General features: G+C 42.9%; 1 protein-coding gene across 1 annotated transcript in view; it reads right to left on the bottom strand.

Moving 5' to 3' along the window:
* The window catches only part of KIF6 (kinesin family member 6), a 417,940-nt gene that overhangs the window by 233,563 nt on the left and 166,115 nt on the right, over positions 1–18,262 (bottom strand). The window contains exons 8-10 of the mRNA XM_052648206.1: positions 11,106–11,249; positions 10,090–10,176; positions 1,240–1,343 (exon numbers count right to left, since the gene is read on the bottom strand). Coding sequence (XP_052504166.1) covers positions 1,240–1,343; positions 10,090–10,176; positions 11,106–11,249 — 335 coding nt within the window. The remainder of the gene's footprint in view (positions 1–1,239; positions 1,344–10,089; positions 10,177–11,105; positions 11,250–18,262) is intronic.

The following is an 18,262-nucleotide window of genomic DNA, read 5'->3' as shown; positions in this document are numbered from 1 at the left end:
GGAATGGCATGGCAACCCACTCCAGTGTTCTTGCCTGGAGAATCCCACGGACAGAGGAGCCTGGTGGGCTACAGTCCATAGCGTCGCAAAGAGTCGGACATGACTTAGCAGCTAAACAACAACAAGAAGAAGCCCTTTCTTTGCAGGGCTGGGAGCACCAGAATGAAGGAATTTGAAACTGGGGTTTCTCAGTATCTAAGCTATTCCAGGTTATTTCAAGGAGTGACATGAAATTCTTTAAAGTCTGAATTCTGGCAGTATATTTCACCTTAATCTCATATATGTCATGAAGCAGTTTTGTAAGGAAAGCCTTAGGGGCCTATCACATTATTAAACACAGCATTCTAAAATGAGGAAATGCTATCCCAGAGGAGGAAGGCTTGGCGTATATCAGAAACTCTGCTTAAGGCTTCTCAAACTTTAGCCCTGCATTCAGGGGCAGCCACAAAGTTGTTTAAAGAAAATACTTCCACTGCCTGTTAGTTACCATTTTCTCTGTTGAGAAAGGGTCATGCGAAATGACAGTAAACCTTCAGAAAAAGCTTGTGTAGCTTGTTACTCTGAAATAGTACCACTGCCTGCTAAGCCCAGCCCATTGTTATCACTTCACAAATGCTTAATAAACAGCACAGAAGCAACAAGAGAGCCTGCTGTGGTGGCTCGTGATCAGAGCAAGAACTCGAGCCATGCTGTGCCCTTGGCATGCCATAAGGCTGCAAGTCTAAAGGCTCTGAGAAATGCCGCACTTGTATGAAGTCCTGAATACCTGCTTTCATTCCCATTTCGAGTGTTTGAACTGTAATATATGGGCCATCTATTTATTAAAGGAGAGAGCTTACTTTGGCATGGGATAAATTGGTGCTTGCAGCAAGATGCTGTTTAATACAAAGGACGTTTCTGGAATTCCTTTCAGATCTGAGATCCACAGCTCACAGAGTGTGTGGCGGATACGTTTAAAAATTGTGTGACTATCACACGATCCTTTTTCTTCAGCTGGCATGAGAAGGATACTCCCATTCTCTCCACGCTCTGTTCTTTTCTTCCTCAAAGCTGAGGCGGCAAAAACACTGCCAGCCTTATGCAGCTTTTCATGGAAAGCCGCCACTCTTCCCTGGCGCCTACACGCAATTTCAGACTGTCCCAGGAGAACTTCGCGCTTTGAGGTGAATTCATAACATTAGGGCCAACACAGAAGTTAACACAATCTTGCACTGTTAAAGAAAAAGTCTACAGGCTTACTGAAGGAGCTCTGCTTCTGTGAGCGCCTCTGTCCTCTGTTCCCCAGTGACAATGGCCAGCTCATCCTTGAGTTCCTGGATTTCCTTTTGTAGGCGTATAATCATCTGAAATGGCAAGGCGGGAGCATAAATGTCAGCTCCTCACTGAGGGGACTATGTGACAGAGAACACACATCTTTAAAAATTGTGAACAAAAATGTACAGGGAAGGATATCAAAGGCACTCTTGTACTTACCACCTCGCTTTGTTAAAAATCTTATCATTTGGTCAAAATTGTTCTAGAATTTTTCTTAACAAATAAAACATTACTGATGGAACCTGGAGGCCCTTACTCCTGTTTCCTTCTGTCCATCCTTGGGTGACTGCGATCCTGCATTTAGTGGGTAGCATTTCCCTGCATGTTTTAAATATTTACTCCATAGGGATAGGTATGCCTGTAAATGAGATATATTATTTTGCACGCCTTACACTGAATGTAAATGCTATTACACTGCACGTAACTGCAACTTGGTTTTTCTTCCTCACACTACATTTGGAGATTATTTATATTGTTTCGTGTGGTTCTAGTTCATGAATTTTCATGGATATATGGCATTTCAATAAAGGACTACATCACGATAGATGTATTTACATCTCCGGGACATTAAGGACATTGGAATTTTACCTTTGCTATTACGAACAGTGTTGCGGCGAGCACTATAAATCTCTGGGCACATCCAAGTTTATCTGTAGCGTACTTGCAGAGGAAGTGCAGCTTCCCTTTATTATATATTGCTAAACTGCTCTTCAAAATAGTTGTATAAACTTATATTCTCATCAACTATATATGTAAGTTTCTGCTCCCCCACATTTTTGTCACGATGTATGTAGTATTGCCAGAGACTACTTTTGCCAGTTTGGTAGGTGTACAATGGTCTCTTTTCTAGTTCTAATCTGTGATTTCATAATTATTGGTGAGGTTGATGATCATCTTTGTAAATGTGTGTTGACTGTTTTGAGTTTCCTCTTCTGTGAATTTCTTATTCACCATCTTGCCCATGTTTCAGTTGAACTGTTTTTCTTTTCCTTACGGATTTTGAAGCATCTTTATATATTCAGGATGTGAACCCTTTGTAAGTTTTATGCAATGCCTGTATTTTCTCCCAATCTATGTCATGTTTTCCACTTTGTGGTGGTCTTTCTGTGAAACAAAAGTTTTAAATTTCAATGCAATTTCATTATCAACTTATTTTGTTATGAGTTGCATTGCTTTGTTTTCTTTGAGAACCTCGATTTTACCTAAAGCCATAGCAATATTTTCCTATAGTGTATGCGCATGCACAGTACATGTCTGACTCTGCAATGCTGTGGACTGTAGCCCTCCAGGTTCCTCTGTCCATGGAATTTTCCAGGCAGTAATACTGGAGGGGGTTACCATTTCCTCCTCCAGGGAATCTTCCCCACCCAGGAATCGAACCCGAGTCTTTTGTGTCTCCTGCAGGTGGAGTCTTTACCCCTGTGCCACCTGGGAAGCCCGTATTTCTCTATAAGTTTCTATTGAAGTTTTGCTTTTTACATTTAGGTTGATTTTACTTTATAGGAAGTATAAGACATGGATCTAATTTTAAATTTTTTTATGGTCAACCATGCAAGATTTGCTATTACAATTCTGTTATGTATTTCCACACATAAGACTTGGCTTTTACTGGGCTATTGGTTAAAAACATTCGTCTACTTGACTATACGCATGGTAATACCACTCTGTTTTAATTACTGTATCTTAAGAAATTTTGGCATCTAGATAGAACAAACCCTTTCCATCCTGTTCTCTTCTAAAATAGACTTGGCTATTCTTGATCATATGCTCTTTCATATAAATTTTAGACTTGGCTTGTAAAATTCTATCAAAGGCTCTCCTCAAATTTCAACTGCAAATAAATTTGAGTAAAAGGTTAATTTGATAAGAGATTAAAGTAATACTAACGAATCGCTGGGCTTCCCAGGTGGCTCAGTGGTAAAGGATCTGCCTGTCGATGCAGGAGACGCAGGTTTGATCCCTGGATTGGGAAGATCTCCTGGAGAAGGAAATGACAACCCACTCCAGGATTTTTTGCCCAGAAGATCCCATGGACAGAGCAGCCTGGTGGGCTACATGTCAGTGGGGTCGCAAGAGCTGGACACAACTTAGTGACTAAGCAACACAACGTAATGAATCATGACGTCCACAAACGTGGTGTGGCTTTCCATTGACTCCTTTCAATACGGATTTATAGTTTTCTCCACAAATACCTTCTATATCTTTAATTAGATTTTGTCCCTAGAATTTTAAAGTTTTTGTTGCTCCTATAAATGAAATTTTTATAAAATTGCATTTTCTAATTACTGGCTTTTGATGTATAGGAAGGCAATTCATCTTTATGGATTACATAACAGATGCTTTTCTGAACATTATTTTGGCTATCATTTGTTTGTTATCGAACACTGGGATGTGCTTTTTCTTCCTGGCTTCACTGGGTCTCCGTTGCTGCACATGGGCTTTTCTCTAGCTGTGGCAAGCGGTGGCCACTCTCTCCTTGGGGTGTGCAAGGGGAGAGCAGCCTCTCCTTGTCACTGTGGTGGCTTCCCCTTGCAGAGCACAGGCTCTCGGGCGCATGGACTGAGTAGCTGTGGTGCACAGGCTTGACTGCCCCTCAACATGTGGAATCTTCCTTCCACAAGACCAGGGATTGAACCTTGTCTCCTTCATTGGTAGGCAGATTCTTAACCACTGGACCACCAGGCGAGTCCCACTACGGGGTGTTCTAGATGAGCAATCAAATAGTCCACAAGTAAGGACCGATATTCTTTCCAAATCCTCATAAATTTAAAGAAAAAAAAAAATTGTCTCTTTCCTAGCTAGAAACTCCAAGTACAGTGCTTAAGACATTCTTGTCATATTCCTTTTAACATTTCACTTTTAAAATGTTTGCCGTAGTTTTCGATTGATACCTTTAATTACTCTAAGGCTGTTCGCTTATATTCATAGTTTGATGAGCCTTTTCAAACTATGGATGAACGTTTAATGTTATCAAATTTTTTTTTCTGTAGCTAATGATGTGATGATATAATTTTTTTCTTTTAAACTGTGAAAGTGATGAGTCACTTTAATTCATGTGATTTTACCTTTTAGTAGGAACTACTTCAGATAAACAAAGAGGTATAAATAATACCTTGTCCCTACTTCTAAGCTTAAGTGAACATTCAGGTACTGACTACTTCAGCTCAGTTTAGTCGCTCAGTTGGGTCTCACTCTTGGCGACCCCATGAACCGTAGCACGCCAGGCCTCCCTGTCCATCACCACCTCCCGGAGTCCACCCAAACCCATGTCCATTGTGTCGGTGATGCCATCCAACCATCTCATCCTCCATCGTCCCCTTCTCCTCCTGCCCTCAATCTTTCCCAGCATCAGAGTCTTTTCCAATGAGTCAGCTCTTCGCATCAGGTGGCCAAAGTATTGGAGTTGCAGCTTCAACATCAGTCCTTCCAATGAGCACCCAGGATTGATCTTTAGGATGGACTGGTTGGATCTCCTTGCAGTCCAAGGGACTCTCAACAGTCTTCTCCAACACCACAGTTCAAAAGCATCAATTCTTCGGCACTCAGTCTTCTTCACAGTCCAACTCTCACATCCATACATGACCATTGGAAAAACCATAGCCTTGACTAGATGGACCTTTGTTGGCAAAGTAATGTCTTTGCTTTTGAATATGCTGTCTAGGTTGCTCATAACTTTCCTTCCAAAGAGTAAGCATCTTTTAATTTCGTGGCTACAGTCATCATCTTCAGTGATTTTGGAGCCCAGAAAAATAAAGTCAGCCGCTGTTTCCACTGTTTCCCCATCTATTTCCCATGAAGTGATGGGACCAGATGCCATGAACTTAGTTTTCTGAGCTTTAAGCCAACTTTTTAACTTTCCTCTTTCACTTTCATCAAGAGGCTTTTTAGTTCTTCACTTTCTGCCATAAGGGTGGTGTCATCTGCATATCTGAGGTTACTGATATTTCTCCCAGCAATCTTGATTCCCAGCTTGTGCTTCCTCCAGCCCAGCGTTTCTCATGATGTTATCTGCATAGAAGTTAAATAAGCAGGGTGACAATATACAGCCTTGACGTACTTCTTTTCCTATTTGGAACCAGTCTGTTGTTCCCTGTCCAGTTCTAACTGTTGCTTCCTGACCTGCATACACGTTTCTCAGGAGGCAGGTCAGGTGGTCTGGTATTCCCATCTCTTCCAGAATTTTCTACAGTTTATTGTGATCCACACAGTCAAAGGCTTTGGCATAGTCAATAAAGCAGAAATACATGTTTTTCTAGAACTCTCTTGCTTTTTCGATGATCCAGCGGATGTTGGCAATTTGATCTCTGGTTCCTCTGCCTTTTCTAAAACCAGCTTGAACACCAGGAAGTTCAGGGTTCACGTACTGCTGAAGCCTTAGCTTAAGAAATAAAACACTGCAGGCTCTTGGGAAGCCCTTACCCCTGTAGAGCTTTCCCTAAATGAATTTCCCACTACCACTCCCCTAAATCTGGTGTTTGTTTTTCCCATCCAGTTGTGTTTTGGGTGGTTTTGAGGACAATTTTTCAATTGTCACTTGTGTTTCAGAAAAGCTCTGTACATCAAATAAAGAACAGTAGTGCCAGTTTTTAGAAGCAATTATAAAGGAGATCAGGAACAACACTTGTCAATTACCAGATTATCCTGCGCCAGGAAGACCTCAACATTTGTTTAATTATCAGCTATTAGCTTTTGACTCCTGATTTCTCGTTTCATTAAATCTCTCACAGACCTACATCAAACACATGATAATGTACCTCTTTCTTCAAATTCCTCAAGTTCCTTCAAAGAAAAGTCTCTGCAGCCAAATTTGAAGGGAAAAACCTCAAATGTCTAATATGTTTAGTTTTCTTTAGTTGGGAAGTAATTTTTGTCTTCAGGCTAATAAGCCCACTCCTGTCTTTCTCTCTCTCTCTCTTTTTTTTACCTGATATTCTTTTTTTTTTTTTTTTTAAATTATTTTACTTTACAATACTGTATTGGTTTTGCCATACATCAACATGAATCTGCCATGGGTGTACATGAGTTCCCAATCCTGAACCCCCCTCCCACCTCCCTCCCCATACCATCTCTCTGGGTCATCCCAGCGCACCAGCCCCAAGCATCCTGTATCCTACATCGAACCTAGACTGTCTTTCTCATTCTGCACAGTAATGTTACAGGGTGGCTGGCAGGGTAGGAACAGCAGAGGGATTCATCCTACGAATTCAGTTCCCTTTGTCTTAGGCCTTTGCATCGTGTCTCCTTTTTTCAGGGGTGTGGGGTGCTGCCCTGTGATGCTGGTATGTGAGCAGGGGCTGGCCTGGAAAGAGCGATGTTCCCCACTCACTGGTTTCTCCAGAAGAGAATTCCATCAGGTGAGCTCACGCTCCCAGAGGCAAGAAGGACAAAACGGTCAGTCCCACTATTCTTCTCTCCTCCTTTTCCTCTACTCTTTGACAGAATGATTTCAGGGAAGGAAGGGCAAACACTCAAGAGGAAGTAAAAATATGGGTAATGGATGAATTCGAGATTTTCATTTTTTGGAATTTGAGAAATTTGTAAATTAAGCACCACTGAAAAGATTTCAGATTTTTTTTTTTTTAATAATGTATACTACCAAACTTTTGCACTCAGGCTTCTCTATGGTGGTTCAACTCTCACATCCATATATGACTACTGGAAAAACTATAGCTTTGAAAACATGGATCTTTGTCGGCAAAGTAATGTCTCTGCTTTTTAAGATGCTGTCAAGGCTTGTCTAGGCTTTTGAACTGTGGTGTTGGAGAAGACTCTTGAGAGTCCCTTGGGCTGCATGGAGCTCCAACCAATTCATCCTAAAGGAAATCAGTCCTCCTGAATATTAACTGGAAGGACTGATGCTGAAGGTGAAACTCTAATAATTTGGCCACCTGATATGAAGAGCCCACTCATTAGAAAAGACCCTGACGCTGGGAAAGATTGATGGCAGGAGAAGAAGGGGATGACAGAGGATGAGCTGGTTGGGTGGCATCACTGACTCAATCGACATGAGTTTGAGTAAACTCTGGGAGTTGGCGATGGACAGGGAGGACTGGCGTGCTGCAGTCCATGGGGTCGTAAGGAGTCGGACATGACTGAGCTACTGAACTGATCTGAACTGAGGCTTGTCATAGCTTTTCTTCCAAGGACCAAGCATCTTTTAATTTCATGGCTACAGTCACCATCTGCAGTGATTTTGGAGCCCAAGAATATAAAGTCTGTCACTGTTTCCATTGTTTCCTCATCTATTTGCCATGAAGTGATGCAACCGGATGCCATGATCTTCACTTTTTGAATGCTGAGATTTAAGCCAGCTTTTTCACTCTCCTCTTTCACTTTCATCAAGAGGCTCTTTAGTTCCTCTTTGCTTTCTGCCTTAAGGGTGGTATCATCTGCATATCTGAGCTTATTGATATTTCTCCCGGCAATCTTGATTCCAGCTTGTGATTCATTTAGCCCTGCATTTTCCATGATGTACTCTGCATAGAAGTTAAATAAGCAGGGTGACAATATGCAGACTTGATGTACTTTTTTTCCTATTTGGAACCAGTCTGTTGTTCCATGTCTGGTTCTAATTGTTGCTTCCTGACCTGCATACAGGTTTCTCAGGAAGCAGGTAAGGTGGTCTGGTATTCTGATCTCTTTCAAGAATTTTTCAGTTTGAGCTTTCCAGTTAAAGGCTTTAGTATAGTCAATGAAGCAGAAGTAGATGTTTTTCTGGAATACTCTTATTTTTTCTGTGACTCAATGGATGTTGGTAATTTGATCTCTGGTTCCTCTACCTTTTCTAAATCCAACTTGAACATCTGGAAGGTTTTGGTTCACATACTGTGGAAGCCTAGCTTGGAGGATTCTGAGCATTACTTCGCTAGCACGTGAAATGAGTGAAATTTGCTGTAGTTTGAACATTCTTTGGCACTGCACTTCTTTGCAACTGGAATGAAAACTGAGCTTTTCCAGTCCTGTGGCCACTGCTGAGTTTTCCAAATCTGTTGGCATATTCAGTGCAGCACTTCCACGGCATCATCTTTTAGGATTTGAAATAGCTCAACTGGAATTCCATCACCTCCACTAGCTTTGTTTGTAGTGACGCTTCCTAAGGCCCACTTGACTTCACACTCTAAGATGTCTGACTCTAGGTGAGTGATTATACCATCGTGATTATCTGAGTCGTTAAGACCTTTTTTGTGTAGTTCCGTGTATTCTTGCCACCTCTTCTTAATATCTTCTGCTTCTGTTAGGTCCACACTGTTTCTGTCTTCTGTGCCCATCTTTCCATAAAGAAGGCTGAGCACTGAAGAATTGATGCTTTTGAGCTGTGGTGCTGGGGAAGACTCTTGAGAGTCCCTTGGACTGCAAGGAGATCCAACCAGTTCATCCTAAGGGAGATCAGTCCTGAATATTCATTGGACAGACTGATGCTTAAGCTGAAACTCCAATACTTTGGCCACCTGATGTGAAGAGCCCACTCATTAGAAAAGACCCTGAAGCTGGGAAAGATTGAAGGCAGGAGGAGAAGGGGATGAAAGAGGACAAGATGTTTGGATGGCATCACCGACTCAATTGACATGAGTTTGAGCAAGCTCTGGGAGATGGTGAAGGACAGGGAAGCCTGGTGTGCTCCAGTCCATGGGTTTGCAATGAGTTGGACATGACTTAGCAGCTAAACAAAAACAACTAAGCTTACCCTAGTTTATTTTCTAGAGAAATCTTTTTTTTTTTTTTTAAGGGAATGATTTAAAAAGCAGTATAATCTTAATTTTGGAGTTTAAAAAAATTGAGATACTATATTTCAACATTTTCCATGTTGTTACAAATTAATTCCTTGTTTTATTTTATTTGTAGAAGAAGACTAACAAAAGAAAGAAAACATATCTGCATTTATAATGAGTAGCTGAATCAAGTAACTTACAAATACCTTTCCTTAAATGAAGCGCTTTGATAAAGAAGAATGAACTGTTATAAACATAGAGGCTTGGCCATTTATCCATGGATCCAACCAACTACTAACTTTTTAAAATCTCTAGAATAAGTAACAGAACAGTTATGCAGAACACTACTCTATTTAATAACCACTGAAAGGCTAGGACCTTTCTAGAAATAGAATTGTGTATGATTCCATGTCTGTCCTCAGGACTCTCTGTGTATCTGACAGGGGGCTCTAGATAAGAGCACAGGCCCTGGGGTCTGCCTGTGTCTGAGTCCTGTTCTGTGACCTATTAGCAATGCAACTCAGATCAAATCACTAAATATTCCCGTGCCTCCCTTTTGTCACCTATAAGGTAGAGGAAAGTGAAAGTGAAAGTCGCTCAGTCACGTCCAGCTCTTTGCAACCCCATGGACTATACAGTCCATGGAATTCTCCAGGCCAGAATACTAGAGTGGTAGCCTTTCCCTTCTCCAGGGGATCTTCGCAACACAGAGATCAAACCCAGGTCTCCCACATTGGGGGTGAATTCTTTACCAGCTGAGCCACCAGGGGAGCCCAAGAATCCTGGGGTGGGTAGCCTATCCCTTTTCCAGCAGATCTTCCCGACCCAGGAATTGAACCGAGGTCTTCTGCATTGCAGGTGGATTCTTTACCAACTGAGATGCCAGGGCAGCTCAAGGTAGAGAAAGAGATGGCATCTACTCATGAGGCTGTTGTGAGAATTAAATGATTTTACACATTTCCAGTATTTAGAACATTGCCTGTTTATGGGAAATGAGTGCCCCCAGGCTTTAGCTAAGCTTTTACATACTTTGATTTTTTAAAAAACATAGTTCAAAGTTGCTTACCAATTTGGGATCGATTTCTTCATTAAGAACAGCTTCGTTCTTTATGAGTGCCACTCGTTGTGCAAATCTGCAGGTAGATATAGACTCCTAAGAAAGCAAGATTATGTCCTTAAAGTGTTGTTGCAAATAGAGAAGAAACAACTTCTGCTCACAGGAAAAATGCATACAATGATGTTCATAAAACACAATGAGGAAACAGGCTTCCAGATTAGGAAGCTTTGCCCTGGAAATTTATTTTTCATTAAACATTTGTTTGAGCTTAATAAAATGACCAATGCCCAAAGTGTGGAAGAGCTGAGGTTCTAAGTGACAATTCGTGTGATTTTCTACTTTTCTGTCTAACCAGAACCATACAACACAAAGCAGAATCACAGCAGGTACCACCATCCATAAGCATCAAAGGGTACAAAATAAGTATCTGTAACTGGCCCCAAAGAGAGGCTTTCCACAGTATCTCACAATGCACTTGGGACCGGGCCTTGTTTGAGGAGACATCTGGGTGCTTCCCATTTTACTCTCTTAAGAGAAACTCTGAATCCCATCCATTAAACGGAAATGCTGTAAAACATCAGCTGGCTCTAAAGCCACCTGGGACATTTGGCAGCCAGCCTCTACCAAGGCGTCCTGGCGCTGGGCTCAGGGACACGTCTAGGCTTACATCTCGGTGATGTCTCCAAGGCATCTAAGCAACCAGGAGTCGAGTGGGTCAGGAGAAGCTGGGGGGGTCTCCTCTCTCAGGTCTCCGGCCAAGGTAAATAACCCATAAGCGGGTCTTCCAAAGCGTGCATATGAAGTTTTCTGCAAACCAGCCCGTGCCATGTGAACTCAGTTCTCAGAAGGGGGAATTTCAGAGCTGGCACATGACCCAAGGCTCGGAAGTCTGGCGGCGTCTTTACCTCTGAAGGCACACCCCAGCCCAGCTGAAAAGATGGAGACCCACCCAGGACCGTCAGCTCCATCCCACAGACTAGCACACTCACTCAGACTAAGATCTCTGGAAAGAAGGACCAACGTACGTCTATATTCCTTTTCTCTAAAGAGAGTGTGGCAATCATGGTTGTCATGCAGTTCCCTCCCAGGCTGTCTCTCAGGACGCTGGTCATCATGGAGTTCCGATACGGAACGTGCGTGCGGTGCTTTTCTGAGAGGGCGATGATGACCTGTGGGGAAGGGGAGAAACGGCGGCATAACGTAGCAGAAAATGCGCAGCTGACAAACGACTGCTACAAACTACAGTGACCCCCAAACTGGGCTCAGGGCAATCTCAACAACAGTCAGCGCAGTCATGGTGAAGAGGAAAGGGAGCAAATGGAGCAAGAGCTGGCCAAGATGAAGCCTGGAATTGCGGGAATTGCTTGTACAGAATTGTATATATTATTATTCTCTTTTTCAGTCTCTGGGAAATTTATATTAAAAACTCAAGGGTAAATCATGCCAGATTTTAAAAATTCTACCAAAACTGGGCTGAATGCCTCTTCCGCAAGGTAAGAGAGACAGAACTCTGAATCAGAACCACAAGAGGAAACAGACCCCACATTCTGGCATCAGATTGTCCAGGTCCAGATTCAAGCCTTCCAAGGCATGTCATTCAACACTTCGGCTTCAATCTCCTCATCTGCCAAACATGGAAAAGACAGTACCTACCCTGTGAGTAGCTGGGATGATTAGAAGAGTTCAAAGGTGCAAATTACTTTGAGTAGAACTAGCCCATAATAAATGCTGTATGTGTACTTCCTTTCACTGTTAAGTGATGGGCAAGAGGATCTTGACTGAGCTAGAACCTGCTCATTTTGCTCCTCAGGAGTGTCTTAAGTACTTAACAGGAAGGTAGTAGATGAATGTTTTGGAGATGGATGAAGAGATGGTGTGGGTTGTCCCCAAGGGAAGCTGCCAGGATTTCAGGGGTTTCTGAGGGAGATGAATCCAGTGCCAGGATGCCCACTGCAAAGCACCAGGAATAAATCACCCACATATGTGACATGTGACTTCAGGGGAATCACCAAGTCCTGGCTCCTGAGAATTCTGCCAACACCTTCCAATGTTCTAGTCTTCCCTCTTCCCTGGTGTGTAATTCTCATCACCAGAACTCTCTCTATTCCTTTAGTTACAAAATAAGATGGGAGCATTGCTTTTAAAGGATGCTTTTAGCAAAAGCATGTAATGATATCACTTGTCTTCCTTTAAACGAATGACCACAGGTTTTACTATGAATCAGAAATCCCATGAGATTTTCTCAAAAACCACTTTTCCATTCTGAGAAATGGACCCTCTCACCTTATCCTTTTGTTTCAAACATCTACCCAGCTTCATCTCCCTGCCTTTGATCTGAGCTGATGGCTACACACCCTTCTTCTAGGTGTAAGCAGCCTATATGCCCCACCCCTAAATCCCTCTCACATCCCACCCTTCTTGCTGTTACTGCCTGGCCCTTGCCCAAGTCCAGCCCTCTGTCCCCTCCCTGTTCTCCTCTCACCTATTTTGCTCCTAAAATTAACCCCTTTCTTTGCATTAATTCCTCTCTGGCTCACCTGGATCACACCCATCCTGCAAGCCACAACAGTATTAGACGAAGATGGATCTTGCCAAGGTCACCAGTGACCCCAGTGAATGACAAGCACTGACCACTATCTTACTAGACCTCTGACTTGAAGAAGGCATCAACATGGGTATTCACTGCCTCTTTCAGGAAACACTTTATTCACGTGGTAATCAGGCTATCGCACTTTTCTGGGTTTTATTTTTCCTTAAAAACTAGTTAATGAATGTTTCTTTATCTTCTTTCCAAATGCTTCTTTATCTTCACCTCAAGCTATTGAAGTGCTCCACAGCTCCAGTCCTGGATCCTCATCTCTTTATTATCTATAGTCTCTCCCTGTTTAATCTCATCTAATCCCTTGTTTTTAAATATTAGCTTGGCCAGAAAGTTCATTCAGGTTTTTCCGTAACATGCAATGGAAAAACCTGAATGAACTTTTTGGCCAACTCGATATAACCATGTCCTGATGTCTCCCCAGCTTACAGCGTCAGCCTCTGCCCCTTCCCTGAGCTACTATCCTTGTGGCAACTCTGTATCTCCACCTGGATGTCTGATCCTGACTTCCTCTCTCCTCTACCCCTAGTCTCATTCTTTCTCAGATTTTACCCATCATTATTAGTGGCCCCACCATCCACCTATGGCATAGTCTAAAACTCTAGGCATCATTCTTGATTCCCCAGTTCCAACATCCAATTTCTATTAGGTTTACCTGCAAGATACACCCAGGATTGGACCACTTTCCCCACCCCTTTTGCCACTATGGCAGCTCAGGCCACCATTGTCCCTTCCTTGGACAATTGCTCCAGGGTCTGAATCAGTCTCCTTGCTTCTCCTTGCGGCCCCCGTGGTCTCCTCTGCAGAGCAGTCAGAGGCCTCTTTATGAAATGCGAGTTACGTCTAAGTCGCTGTCCTGCTTACAGCCTCCCGTGTACTTGGTATGATGACCCAAGCCCCGTGTGCAAGTTCCTGCCTGCCTGTCTGGCCTCATCTCCTACGGTGCTTTCATGGACCACACTGGCTTTGCTGCTGCTGTACCAGGCCAAATGTCACAGCCTTTGAACTTGTTTCTGCTCACAGGGGATGCTCTGGCCCCAGACCTTCTCACGTCTTCCCGCTTCTTACCGGCCAAGCCTCTGCTCAAGTTTTATTTCCTCACCAGGGTTTCCCCTGAACCTTCTATCGAAAGTAACACTCCAATATCCAGGTTCTTAGTCTATGCTATTTTTCCTCAAGTAATCTTAGTCATTTATTTTTTGGTCAAGCAAGTAAATTTCATTCATTTAATTGTTTGTTATCTGCTTCCCTGCTAGAATTTCTGCTCCACAAGGCAGAAATCAAACTCTCGGTTTCTCTTGTCCATGGCCCCATCCCCACTGCCAGGAGCAGTAACAGTAAAGAGCAAGCAGTGTGGCAGAAACTAAGCTGTCTTCTTCAGCTCTCAGGACAGCCCCTGATCTAGTCCTGCTTCCTACAAAATGCCATTTCCTAGTCTCTCATACAGCTCACAGTTTGCATGAGACCGACCTCCATCAAGCAGACAGCCCTGTGTGGGATCTGGAGGTGAGTAAATGGGAGTGCTCCCCTCCACAGATCACAGTCTTGTTGTGGCGAAGGGGCTTGCATAACTCAGTGAAGCTATGAGCCATGCCGTGCAGAGTCACCCAAGACAGACAGGTCACAGCGAATAGGTCTGACAAAGTGTGGTCCACTAGAGGAGGGAATGGCAAACCACTCCAGTATTCTTGTCACAAGAACCCCATGAACAGTATGAAAAGGCAAAAAGATGTGAAACTGGAAGATGAGTCTGCAGTCAGAAGATGTTCAATACGCGCCTGGGGAAAAGCGGAGGGCAATCACTAATGGCTCCAGAAAGAATTAAGCAGCTGGGCCAAAGCGGAAATGATGCTCCGCTGCGGATGTGTCTGGTGGTGACTGCGAAGTCCAATGCTGTGAAGAACAATACTGCATAGGAATCTGGAACGTTAGGTCCATGATTCAAAGTAAACTGGCCATGGTCAAGCAGGAGATGGCAAGATTGGATATCAACATCTTAGGAATCAGTGAACTAAAATGGATGGGAGTGGGTGAATTTAATTCAGATGACCATTATATTTACTACTGTGGGCAAGAATCCCTGAGAAGAAATGGAGTAGCCCTCATAATCAACAGAAGAGTCTGACCTCAAAAAACAACAGGAAGATCCCAGTTTATTTTCAAAGCAAACCATGCAACACCACAGCAACCCAAGTCTATGCCCCAACCACTGATGCCCAAGAAGCTGAAGTTGACCGGTTCTATGAAGATCTATAAGACCTTCTAGAACTAATACCAAAAAAAAGATGTTCTTTTTATCATAGGGGATTGGAATGCAAAAATAGGAAGTTGAGAGATATCAGCATAACAGGCAACTTTGGCCTTAGAATACAAAATAAAGAAGGGCAAGGGAAAACAGTTTTTTCAAGAGAACATGCTGGTCATAGCAAACACACTTTTCCAGCAACTCAAGAGATGACTGTACACACAGACATCAACAGATGGTCAATACCGAAATCAGATTGATTGTGTTCTTTGAAGCTGAAGATGAGAAAGCTCTATACAGTCAGCAAAAACAAGACCTGAAGCTGACTATGGCTGAGATCATCAGCTCCTTCCTGCAAAATTCAGGTTTAATTTGAAGAAAGTAGGGAAAATCACTAGGCCAGGTGACAAACAGATTCAAGGGATTAGATCTGGTAGGGAGAGTGCTTGAAGAACTATGGACAGAGGTTCGTAACGTAGTACAGGATGACTGAAACCACCCCCAAGAAAAAGAAATGCAAGAATGCAAAGTGGTTGTCTGAGGAGGCTTTACAGATGGCTGAGAAAAGAAGAGAAGTGACAGGCAAGGGAGAAAAAAAAGATAGACCCATCACAAAACAGTTTTAGAGAACAGAAAGGAGAGATAATAAGAGAGATCTGGAAAACTCAGTAATGGCCACAGGACTGGAAAAGGTCAGTTTTCATTCCAGTCCCAAAGAAGGGCAATGCCAAAGAATGTTCAAACTACCATACAATTGTGCTCATTTCTCATGCTAGTAAGGCTATGCTCCAAAATCGTTCAAGCTAGGTTTCAGCAGTCTGTGAACCAAGAACTTCCAGATGTACAAACTGGGTTTAGAAAGTGCAGAGGAACCAGTTGCCAACATCCATTGACACAGAGAAAGCAAAGGAATTCCAGAAAAACATCTACTTCTGCTTCATTCATTATGCAAAAGCTTAGTGAATCCACCGTATGGATCACAATGAACTGTGGAAAATTCTTAAAGAACTGGGAATACCAGACCACCTTACCTGTCTCCTGAGAAATCTGTGTGTGGGTCAAGAAGCAACAGCTAGAACCTTACATGGGACAACTGACTGGTTCAAAATTGGAAAAGGAGTAAGACAAAGCTGTATATTGTTACTCTGTTTATTTAACTTATATGCAGAGTACATCATGCAAAATGCCAAGCTTGATGAATCACAAGCTGGAATCAAGATTGCAAGGACAAATATCAACCTAAGATATGCAAATAAGACCCCTCTAATGGCAGAAAGTGAAGAGGAACTAAAGAGTTTCTTGAGGAGAATGAAAAACCTGGTTTAAAATTCAACATTCAGAAAACTAAGATCATGGCATCTGGTCCCATCACTTCAAGGCAAATAGAAGAGGTAAAAGTGGAAGCAGCGACAGATTTTTTCTTGGGCTCCAAAATCACTGTGGATTTTGACTGCAGCCATAGAATTAAGGTTGTTTGTTCCTTGGAAGGAAAGTTATGACAAGCCTATACAGCATATTAAAAAGCAGAGACATCATTTTGCTGACAAAGATCCATATAGACAAAGCTATGGTTTTCCCAGTAGTCATCTATGGATGTGTTGGACCACAAAGAAGTCTGGTGCTGAAGAATTTATGCTTTCAAACTGTGGTGCTAGAGAAGACTCTTGAGAGTCCCTTGAAATGCAAGGAGATCAAACCAGTCAATCCTAAAGGAAATCAAGCCCGAATATTTATCGGAAGGACTGTTACTAAAGCTCCAGTTCCAATAATTTGGCCACTTGATGCAAAAGAGCTGATTCATTGGAAAAGACCCAGGGATTCTGGGAAAGATTGAAGGCAAAAGGAGAAGGGGGAGGCAGAGGATGAGATGGTTGGATGGTATCACTGACTCAATGGATATGAATAAGAGCTAACCCTGGGAGATACTGGAGGACAGAGGAGCCTGGTGTGCTACAGTCCATGGGGCCACAAAGAGTCAGACATGACTTAGTGACAGGACAACAGCAACAGATGAGATTGGAGGCCATAAGCAGGAAGACCAGTTTGCAGGAGATTAGTGTGGCAGTGGCATCTGGTTCTTTCAAGGCAGCTACAGAGAAGGTTCTGAAACCTAGGACCTAACGTCCTACATGTGCAGTGGGGATAACCGCAGTGTTTAGCAGAGCCATTCAGGGGTCTGCTTAGAAGTCTCTCTCAGTTGCTCTGCTCCTAGCTGGGTCATACCCCAGCCCAGTTTTCTAATTTTTCTCAAGATTCTTCATGTTTAATAAACTCTCTGCCACTTCAATTAGCTAGAGTGAATTTCCCAGCTTGCAACTAAGAAATCTGAGTAAGGTAACATAATCTCAATACTTTTCTGTTAAATGAATATGAATGAATGAATAAATGGCTACGGAGAAGGCAATGGCACCCCACTCCAGTACTCTCGCCTGGAAAATCCCATGGGTGGAGGGGCCTGGTAGGCTTCAGTCCATAGGGTCGCAAAGATACAGACACGAGTGAGCAACTTCACTTTCACTTTTCACTTTCATGCATTGGAGAAGGAAATGGCAACTTACTCCAGTGTTCTTGCCTGGAGAATCCCAGGGACGGGGGAGCCTGGTGGGCTGCCGTCTATGGGGTCGCACAGAGTCGGACACAACTGAAGTGACTTAGCAGCAGGAAGGCACTGTGAGGGTCATTAGTAGTAGATGTGGGAAAACTAAGTTTGAGTGTAATTGGAAGGAAAGTAAGGAATATGGTGGACTACAGTCTGGCAGGCAATGTGGTAGCATGGGCTGCTGAGTAGATCTCTGGATCCTAAGAACCGGGGACAAATATCTGAAACAGGCAAAGATGGCCCAAATACCAAATAGAAGACCAAACAGGTGCTGGTCTGACAGATATGCAGAGAGGGTAGCATTACTGTTTATGAATCATCAATTAAATATCTAACAGTTTTCTCAGTACTTACAGAACATAAAAAAGAAACAGCTTTGTAACAAATTCAATAAATACTTTAAAATGGTCCACATTAAGGCAAATCTTATTAAAAAAATGAAACCTTTAAAAAAATAAAGAGCTCAGATGTCCATGGAAGATTATCCCCCAAGAAAACGGACAGAGTTGCAACTAGCACGGCACCATCAGCTTTCTCTCCTGAATGCAGCAGATTCAGCGGAAGCCAAGCGGAAAGCGACACTCTGAAAAAGTCCCACTCATGTTGGCTAACTGGCAGGGGTGACCCAGATTCTGATTTCTGTGGAAGTGCAGAGCAAACACTCTCTGTTCCCAGTGGTTTCTCACTTGATGTTTGGCCTGACAGAGACCCAGGGTCACCCGAGGAGTGCTCAGTGAGG

This window comes from Budorcas taxicolor, chromosome 11, assembly GCF_023091745.1.
Source record: "Budorcas taxicolor isolate Tak-1 chromosome 11, Takin1.1, whole genome shotgun sequence".
In the NCBI taxonomy this organism is placed as follows: Eukaryota; Metazoa; Chordata; class Mammalia; order Artiodactyla; family Bovidae; genus Budorcas; species Budorcas taxicolor.
Note: the sequence above shows the minus strand (reverse complement) of the source record. Positions and strands in the feature narration are given on the sequence as shown.